The sequence below is a fragment of the Anastrepha obliqua genome, chromosome 4, assembly GCF_027943255.1.
Source record: "Anastrepha obliqua isolate idAnaObli1 chromosome 4, idAnaObli1_1.0, whole genome shotgun sequence".
Lineage (NCBI taxonomy): Eukaryota > Metazoa > Arthropoda > Insecta > Diptera > Tephritidae > Anastrepha > Anastrepha obliqua.
In genome coordinates, this window is record NC_072895.1 from 35,078,602 (window position 1) to 35,089,415 (window position 10,814).

The 10,814-nt window shown below is 35.8% G+C and overlaps 1 protein-coding gene across 13 annotated transcripts in view; it reads left to right on the plus strand.

The window, feature by feature from the left end:
* LOC129243427 (potassium/sodium hyperpolarization-activated cyclic nucleotide-gated channel 2) overlaps nt 1–6,215 on the plus strand; it is a 102,519-nt gene extending 96,304 nt beyond the window's left edge. For all 13 annotated transcript variants that reach the window (XM_054880413.1, XM_054880418.1, XM_054880414.1 and 10 more), the window contains 3 exons: nt 519–607; nt 2,695–3,011; nt 4,775–6,215. In XM_054880413.1, coding sequence (XP_054736388.1) covers nt 519–607; nt 2,695–3,011; nt 4,775–4,910 — 542 coding nt within the window. In that variant the 3' untranslated portion in view covers nt 4,911–6,215. The remainder of the gene's footprint in view (nt 1–518; nt 608–2,694; nt 3,012–4,774) is intronic.
* The last annotated feature ends 4,599 nt before the right edge of the window (nt 6,216–10,814 follow it).

Genomic DNA, 10,814 nt, shown 5'->3' on the forward strand with positions numbered 1-10,814 from the left:
TATTAATCAAGGCGAATCTATTAAACGTGGTGGCAGTAGACCAGCTGATTTGGTTCTTATTAATTTTTTTTTAATGAAAAATAGTAAATTTGATTACGATCTTTTTGCTTTCTAGGAGGAAATACTCATTTATTTTATTAAAAAAATATTGAATTAAGAAATGTATTACTTACATTCAGATTAGTAATTTGAAAATTGGAATTTTGTAACGAATTTAAATTCAAAAGTTATGAACATTTTAAAATAATTACAACACGACAAATAAATTGATTATTTTTTTCCATTTTGCCTTCACAAATAAATCACTTCCTTGTTTTTACTTTGATGTGACATTCTAATGTTCAAAATATTGTTGTTGGCCTAGTGCCACCACCTTCAATGAATTCGCCTTTTTATTGATCTAAACGCCAGACTTGTGACAGTAGGATAATTTGCTCTTTTAAAACTCCTTTCATATTTATTTTAATGTTGAATTGTCTTTATATTAATTTGTTTATTTGTTTAATATTTTAATATAGGTGATATTATTATAAAAGAAGGTACAATTGGAACAAAAATGTACTTCATTCAAGAAGGCGTCGTGGATATTGTTATGGCGAACGGAGAGGTAATTACAAAGAAATTTATAAATATTTTGCTTTACATTATATTTTTACAAACTGAAATTTTTGTATATATTTATGTATGTATTCAGTTACTGGATCAGTTTTTTTTTTTTAAATATGCCTTAATGGAGGCTTTTGTGTTCTTCCACTAAAAATAAATATTTTGATGCCCCATGGTAATAAAATCAACTTAGATCTTTGACCATCAAATTAATTTCTTGTGTAGGTATATTAACACCTCTATCCTGCGCACTTAACAAAATATTAGTTTGGGGAAAAAGAAATCCATTATTTTCTCGGTAGATGGCTGTATTGATCGATATCTCGAAAAGTATCGATCAAGCAATTTAAAGTTTATGCTGGTTTTCAAGGTGACATTTCACACTAAAAAATTCTTCTTTTTTTTTTTTGTTCCATTCAGTGGTGAGTTACGGGGTGTTAACAATGGATGCCAGCTAAAAGAAAATTCGATACATTTTACAGTTTTTTTTTTATAAAGGCGAATATGCAGGTCGCTGAAATTGTTAATGGTGTTTATGGTGCCGATACTGTAACAGTTCATTTCGTGCAATTTTTGTTTCGTCGATTCCGTTCAAGCATTTTTAACTTAAAAAAAATGTCGATAAAATCACAGAGATAATCGAAGTTAGTTGACCGGCATGTTATTAGTCGGCATAGCATCGCCTAGGAGCTAAAGATCTGCCATAAAACAGTTTTAAACCATTCCCCAAAGTAATAAGGCGCCTTCGATTCGGTATCACTGGAAAAGAGCTGCCAAAAATTGCATTTGTCGGGAAGCACTTAATGAGTATTAGTAAAACCGCGTCCATACAGGGGAATATTTGTTGCTTGAACTCGTTACTCATCACATACTTGCGCTCTGCCAACACCTTTGTGTTTTCGTTCTTCTCAATGTTGTTGTTGACTGTAGACTAAAAATTAGCAATTGCAAGGAATGTGAACAAGACAAGACGGGCAACACCAAAAGAGAATTCGAAATCTTGAAGCAAGAAAGATCTCTATCTATGAACGCGATCTAATGAAATTATCTTGAAAGAGAGTTGGCAACGTTGAAGCTAGTGAGTTATACCAGTTTTATAACTAGCGGCGAGTCTTGTTCGATACTTTGTTGTTGCTTTCATATGCAAAATTTTCGGCAGGTGAGCTGAGCCCAGAGATAGCGAGAAGGGAAGTGGCGAAGAGGTGCCTATATGCATATACGGAGTTACTTGGAAAGTCGGACATTATTACCTAGATTATTTCTAATTAATCTGGTTATATGACATGTTGCCCAAAACTTTATAGTTTTCAAGATATTCAATTTTAGGTATTAGATATTCAACATTAGGTCAAGGGTACGATTTTTTGTGTGTATTAAATTAAAGGGTATTAAGTTAATAAAAATCATCAATAAAATTGTAATCAAGCCCTGACAGTTAAAAAAGGTTGCTTGATAAAGTTTTGAATTTACAATTCATCATCATCACTAAGTTTTACAAAAAAAAATGTTTGAATGGAAACTATTCCGCAAATTAGTTTAAAAGCCAGTATATCTTTTTAGCAAAATTTCCGAATATCTTTTTCATATGCAAATCTTCATTTAAACCATAAAACACTCATCCATCTCAGATGCCTACGGTATCAGCAATTTTTCACGCTTAATCAAACTGGGATCGTCACAAACAATATCATGCACTTGCTCAATGATTTCTTTAAGACTTTCATCGCTCTTTATGAATTTCTGTTGCTGATAAACCTTAGAAAACATAGAATTTTATCACTGGGCGATATTCGGTGCTTTCCATTGCAAAAATAATCCACTGATACGTAACTTCAAATAGGTTGTAAGCAAAGAATTAATTGAAAGATCGCAATAAAATTTAAATAACGTATGAATGTTGATTGCTCTACTGGTGAAAATGTGTCGCTTTCAAAGATTTTCAACCAACCTTCAATAAACCTAAGGCAACACCCCGACCAGTATTAGAATGAGAGTATCCAACATTCTGTTTTACTGGACTTAATTGCTTTGTTTGCCTTAGTAATATGGAATTATTAATATTAAAATTCACTAACTCTCGCTTTACAGGTTGCGACTTCACTTTCCGATGGTTCATATTTCGGTGAAATTTGCCTGCTGACGAATGCAAGGCGAGTTGCCAGTGTGCGTGCCGAGACCTATTGCAATTTATTTTCATTGAGTGTAGACCACTTCAATTGTGTTTTGGACCAGTATCCCTTGATGAGAAAAACTATGGAAACAGTTGCGGCAGAGCGTCTAAACAAAATTGGAAAGAATCCCAATATCATGCAACAAAAGGATGAACAAATCAGTAATCCGGAATCGAACACCATCACCGCAGTAGTGAATGCGTTAGCTGCCGAGGCAGACGACTGCAAAGACGAGTAAGTTGACCAAGTTTTGAGTAAATTGAAGAGAAAGAAAATATCACAGCAATAGAATGTAGTTAGTAAGTGTAAAATAAGTATGAATTAAACTTTTCGGATCAAACTCATCATATGGCATCATAAGTACAACGGTACGGAATACATAAAATTATTATTTTTCGACATCTTACATCTGCATGGCCACTTAAAAATTAGTTATTATTATTGTTATAGTTATTATTATTAAAAAGTGATAAGTTGTACCCACAACATAAAATATTTTTAAAAGCTCATATTTTATATTAAAATAAAATTAATTTTTATGAAAATAAGTTTTTTGTATATTTAATCATTATTTGCAGCAGAGGCATTTCAGTTTTTTGATGCACTAATTTCTATTGTTCATCCTTAGTTCATCCTACCGCCAAAAACGACCTCAACCATTAGCCTGTGCGACTATTAAAATATGCACCACACTTTTTATTTTATATCTTTGAGTTGTTTTATTATTTTATACGTCTTAAGTCGCTGAAGTAAGGCAAAACTTCTTTCAATATTTTCATTCAATTACTCTGGTATTGGCGTTAGCAAATGCACGAGGGCATAATTTCCATAATGAGGCTTGCACAACATTCTGCTGGAACCCTAAAAATAACTCAAAATTAAAAAAAAAATTGGGTGCTGCTCAAACCCAGAACATAAATCCCATAATGAGGCTTGGACAACATTCTGCTGGAATCCTAAAAATATATTCAAAATTAAAAAAAAAAATTGGCTGCTTCCCAAACCAAAATGCGTGGAGTTTAATTTTGGCGGAATGTCTAAAAATGTTATTGGGTAATTGAGTGAAAATCGATAACTAAATAAAATGTATGTAAATTATGGTTAGTAGGAGATCCTAAATTGTTTTGCAACAAATATGTAAGTTTATACTTCATTGAAAGCGTGAAGCAATGTGGGAAGGTTAGGTTATGGTGGTAGTCGGTCTTTACGACCAATTCTCTTAGACCTTACATGTCCATTGTGATACCACTGTGCGATGCGGAAACCTCATTTATTTATCTTCATTAACCCATTTTGTGGCTCTTAAAAAGTGCAGAATTGACCCAATCCCCACGCTGGACAGTTCCGAAAGAGTATTGAAAAGTGTCTACCTGCAAAACCTGCTCTGATTTGAACCAAGACTGGGCAATTACATGTTCCCACGACAGTCGGTTCTACGTAACCGGAACGACCCGGATTTATATCCGGGCAAGAACTGTCACTTCAGCAGTATTCCCCGTATATGTATGGGGAATGTTTATGCTGCTACAACATACAACAACAACAGAAGGGGGTGCTCAAGCTGTTTCTTGCTCTTTGTGGGTCTTTTTTTTTCCTTGTTCACTCCTCTCGGGAGCATCGGATCCCGATAAGACTCTTATCTTGAGTTGGTTTCATTAATGTATTTGATTTCTGACAGGGTATGTGATTAGCTTGGCCACCCACAAAATTTCGTGTGGGTGTAACTACCCAACAGAACCACATTATTTGCGGGCATCTTGCGCCTTTTAGCTTTACCGCAAAATTCAATTGCCACTGAAAGGAAAGCGTTTTGTCGGCCTAAATGTGTGTGAAGCATGCCAACCGACTTGCTAAAACACTCACTATTTTTAATGAAAATTAATTTTGGAAAAACAAAAAAACGAAAAATAATTTCTGGTATTTTCTTTAAAAAATCCTCTTCACTTTGGCGCACACTTTGTGTGTATGTTTTCACATTTTTTCTATTATATTTGCAGCGATATTGACATTAAGGAAAATTTACTTCATGGGTCGGAGGGCAGTTTTATGGGGCCAGTGCAAACGATACGAGAAGGACTGCCTCGACCACGTAGCGGCGAGTTCCGTGCACTCTTTGAGGGCAATACTCCATGACACTGAAGCCTCGAGCAAATGCGTACATAGCTAGAACAACAAGATATGCAATAACAACTATTGCAAGTGCAATATGGAGGGCGATCACGACGAGCAACAATATGATAAAGCATCGGAAGGATGTACATACATGAAACATATAGCCATACTAAGTGATTGATCACACAAAGACACACACTTAAACATATTGTAGACGTGTACTCTTACTCGTAATGATACAACTAATGTCCTCAGCAATTAATCATAATTTCAGCTCCGCTAACTGTGATGACTTTAATAATAAGAATCGAAATTTGAAAACTGGTGAACTAACTCTACTCCATACAAAAATTCATACATACACGCATAAAAATAACTTAATACATATTAATTCGGATATAAAACCCATGATAATTATTATTAAATAAAATGTAGTGAAATAATGAAAACCAAAAATATATAGTACATATGTATTGTATATCTATAGAATATAAATCACTCGCTAGTGTACAGATTATTTAAGCATAAAAAGACGACGATGGCGACTCGAAGAGACTTCAAAACAACACTATAGAAATATAAACAAATTTTGAAAAAAAAAAACAAAAAAAAAATATATATAAAAGTACATGAAACAAACCCCTATCATACCAAACCAACAAAAGCAAATTGCATGTTAGAAATACGCTGCATAGCAATTAAATAACATTGCGATTATTATTACTGTTAAAGCCGAAACAAAAATTATAAGTTAAATTAATTTACACAATGAAATATATAGTAGTTATAACGCAACCTGAGCAAGGAAACAAAAAGCAGAAAATAAAACATTGAAAAACTTAATAAATAAAAGTAAATAAAAAACTGTGCGATCGACCAGCGTTAAGCATACCGAACACAAAAATAATACAACCTACCTAAAATGAACATACATAAGTACATACAATACGAACCAACCAAAGCAACTAACATACATACATATACACTTACCTGAAACAAACAATAACGCTACTTACTTACATAAAGTAACAGTACATGGAATATAGAGAAGTTTTGTCTTTTTATAGCAAGCTGTTATATTTTTTTAGTTAAATCGAAAAATTGCAAGTTGTATTTGTTTAAACTAAGATGAGAGAAAAGTACTCTTAGAAACTGTACTCATAGCAATGAACAGGAACAGCTAATAGGCATATGAGAGCACATGAATACATATGTTGAAACAGATTAAAATGAACAAAAAGAGAAAATGAGACAAATTAATGAGTATCTTAGTATTTTATTACACGTAAACTAATAAAACCAGAAGGACAACGTTTGCCTTGAAACGAAAAATGTATTTTTGTTTTTATTTACAGTATACAGCAACAGGCAATGGCAAACCTCTGCCATGGAAACGCTCCTCATACATATGTATTGTACAAAAAAAGAAATAAAAAAACAATATCTGCCGTTCGGAGTCGGCTTAAAACTGTAGGTCCCGCCATTTGTGAACCAAGACGCACACAACAAATAGGCGGAGGAAACACCCAAAGAGATGTAAGCGCCAATTATACTTGTATATATGTATATACATGTAAAAACAGCAACAAAGCTTTCAAATGAGCGGCCGCCATAGCCGAAAAATTGTTGGTTCGTGAATATCATTCGGTAGTGCGTAGATTCGAATCTCCGTGCATGAAACTGCAAAATGGTAGAACAAGTTTTTTTCTAATAGCGGTCGCCCCTCAGCAGGGAATGGCAAACCCCCGAGTGTATTTCTGCCATGAAAAAGCTCCTCATAAAAAAAAATGATCTGCCGTCCGGAGTCTGCTTGAAATTGTAGGTCCCTCCATTTGTGGAACAACATCAGACGCACGCCACAAAATGTAGGAGGAGGAGCTTGGTCAAACACCTACATAGCAGTGTATGCGCCAATTTATTTACTTTTAAAGCTTTCATATACTAACATACATACTCGTATGGGTGTACTTTTTGAGTACCTTTAAAAGTCTCATAAGAAAATATTATATTTTCAACAAATTTACTTAACTTCCGGGAAATAAACAAACTAAGTTAGAAGAAAGATTTTTTTATCGACTTCCACAATAGTCTCCCCCTACACAATGATTTGTACGTTGCTCCCAATGTTAAAAGCATCCTTGGTAGCCCTCCGAGGTTATTCCGTTCAGCACTGCGGTTACAGCTTGCTTGTCACCCTTCACTCTGGCATGATGAGTGAGTTCTCTTAAGGTACGACTTGTTCTTCGGGAATAAGAAAAAATCGCAGGTGGCGATAGGACTGTCGGTTGATCTATTTAAATACGGTGGCAAGAAGCAGGCAAAGTTCATGCATCAGCCCTTAGGCAAAATAGCTGTCTTGACAATTCCCATATTTTAGAGCGCTATACATTGAAATCTGCCCTCCATGATTCATATTTTTCCCCTAACCGAAGTACTTCGTCAATTTCCAAATGCGCTATAAGTCGTATTCATTTTTCATATTGCTCTAAAACCCGTATTTGTCGCAATGACAAAAAATCGTAAATCCTTTTTAATCGCAACTTTTGCTTTTGGTTTTGCAAAAGTGATTAATAACTGATAGAGTTCTATAACTCGAAGATTGCGATAATTAAAAGTACTTGATCGTTCCTTGGATTACGGAACCTTCAAGTTCCTTGGATGGAAACGCAATCCCACTGGGTGTGTTTAACTGTAGACAACTCTCGCATGCTGCTTTGTTATATGAGCTACAAGAATGATATAATACAATATTGCACCCATTATAGAGGTGTGACGTCATACTGATGCAGCTGCGAGAGGGAAATGTGAGCATGTGAATAAGAATGCAAGAAATCACGTAAACAATAAATCAAATCATTCTCGTCTTCTTCTTCTTCTTAATTGGCGCTATAACCGCTTACGCGATTTTGGCCGAGTTTAACAAAGCGCGCCAGTCGTTTCTTTCTCGTGCTAACCTGCGCCAGTTGGACACACCAAGTGAAGCCAAGTCCTTCTCCACCTGATCTTTCCAACGCAGAGGAGGCCGCCCTCTTCCTCTGCTACCACCAGCTGGTACCGCATCGAATACTTTCAAAGCCGGAGCGTTTGTATCCATTCGGACGACATGACCCAGCCAACGTAGCCGCTGGATCTTTATTCGCTGAGCTATGTCTATGTCGTCGTAAAGTTCATACAGCTCATCGTTCCATCGTCTGCGATATTCGCCGTTGCCAACGTGCAAAGGTCCAAAAATCTTACGCAGATTCTTTCTCTCGAACACTCCAAGCGTCGCTTCATCGGATGTTGTCATCGTCCAAGCTTCTGCGCCATACGTTAGGACGGGCATGATGAGAGTCTTGTAGAGTGTCAAATCAATCAACACACGAGTAAATCGGACAAGTCTGACGTCATACACACAGCGATTCTGTCACTAAGAGTGGATAAGCGGTACGAAATGGAGGTCATCTTTGTATGCTGTTATTCAATAGGTGCGCTTCAACTTTTTTCCGATAGGGAGGGCGAACGACGCAATATTTTTTATTTTTCGCTTGTCATTTGTAAATTTCATTAGTATACATTTCATCATGGAACGCTACACACTTGAGCAACGATTGCAAATCGTGCAAATTTTTTATGAAAATAATCGTTCTGTTGCTGCTACTTTAAGAGCATTACGGCCATTTTACGGTCCATTTAACAAGCCGTCCCGTTTTGGGGTTATGTGTAGTCATTGGTCTACAGTAACAAGCCGGCGACGATTTGTGAGCTCAGAGCCAATATTAAACGCGAAATTGCTAGAATTTCGCCCGATTTATGCAAAAGAGTGGTCGAAAATTCGGTTCAGTGATTGGACTTCGTAAAACGTGCACGCGGTGGTCATGCAAAAGAAATCGAATTTCATACTTAAATGTATATGTTCAAACTCGATAATAAAAAAAAAATTAGTTAAAAAAGTCAAACCGTTTGTGTTTTATTCAAAAAAGTTCAAAAGTTGAAGCGCTCTTACTGAAAAACCCTATACATCGTGAATGTAGAAAAGAATTGACTTTGCGCAGATCGATTGTTCGCCTCACAGTTTTACAGCTGATTAAAACTTGCTTAGTACCTACCTACCTATATATGTATATAGCAAGGTGGATTTATTATAATAATATAATAAATCCACCTTGATAGATACGTAAATAAACGCATAAGAAGGGTTTTTGTTGACACAAAAACGATGTTATTATTTTGAACCTAGAAAAAGTTTTCATTTTTGGGTTTTAGAATTGACTATAAGTAAATATATAACCGTGAAGGGGTTTCCCATAAAATGCATGCATCTACACAAAAAACTCAATATACTGCATTATAAATAATAAAGGTATGAAATATGCCTTTCTAGCGTGATCAGATTGGAGACACTTTTTCCAATAGGGTTTCTTTTGGCAATTCACGAGTGACTGCTGTCAAACTATGTATGTATATATGTATGTACATAATTTTTTTCAGTAGGTATTCATTGACATTTCATCATGGGAAAACTTGCGCCTCAACAGCGCATACAAATCGCACAACTGTGTTACGAAAGTCGACGCTCTGTGAAAAGTGTTAATCGCGCGCTCAAGCCAATTTATGGTGTTCAGCAACGAGGCCCATTTTTGACTTAATGGCTACGTCAATAAGCAAAATTGCCATATTCGGGCTGAAGAGCAGCCCGAAGCTCTTCAAGAACAACCATTACATCCAAAACAATCGTTTGGTGCGGCCTATGTGCCGGAGCAATCATCGGTCCATATTTCTTCAAAGACGAGACTTGCGCCAATGTAACAGTGAATGGCGAACGCTATGCCGCCATGATAAATGACTTGTTAATGCCGGATATTGAAGGCCGTGATCTCCACAACATTTAGCTCCAACAAGACGGCGCTACTTGCCATACAGAGCGTAAAACAATGGATTTATTGCGCCTCGGACCAGTGCATTGGTCACCAAGGTCGTGTGATATCACACCTCTGGATTTTTATTTGCGGCGGTATGGAAAGTCTAAATGCTTTGTGTATACACCAGCTTCGATTGAGGCATTGGAAACCAACATTACTAAAGTATTCACGACATACCGACCGACGTTCTCCAGCGAGTCGCGAGTCATTCAAAATTGGTGTTTACGGATGGCCGAACTACGGCGCAATTGCGGTGAACATTTGAAAGGGATTACTTAAAAAAATTAATTTCATGGGGATTCTGCTGTTTCCGTGGCGCCGCAATCTGATGACGGATTCTTATAGAACTCGACAAAAGAAAACGAAATGAAGGAATAAAATTTTTTGATATCTCGCTTAGTTTTCGAGATATTGAATAAAAAAGATCTCAAAATGCCCTTCGGAACTTCACTATAATTTGCCACATTACACTATATATTTTTTAACACTTCACTAAAATTTACGAAATATACACTCACACGCGTGTTTTTACTTATTTTTATCCTTATATTCGAATTATTTTTATTAAAATAAAATGCAAATGCATTTGTCCATACAGTCACTTTCCAATTTTAAACGTGAATAAGAAGAAGATGGGAATGACAACAGTATGGTGTTGCCGGATGCCTGCAAATGAAACAAAAATATGAACAAAAATGAAGTATTTAAGTTTAGTGTTAATGTTCGGGATGGGGGTTATTGTGCCTCCTTACTACATACACGCATATGATGTTTTAATTTTGGGTTCCATGGTTTTAACACGGAAAGAAGTTCTACGCAAAAATACTGTGGATTGCGTAGCCGGAGTTGGACTGATGAGGGTTATTTCTTTGAAGCGCGGCCGAAGGCCGCTCACGCGAAAAGGAGTTCTACACAAAAATACTGTCTTAATTAATTTAATTTTAATTACTTTATTATTTTTTGAGATACGCTTAATATCATTGTTTTTAGGTTTGAATGAGTTGTATGTTTTTATTTTCAAAAT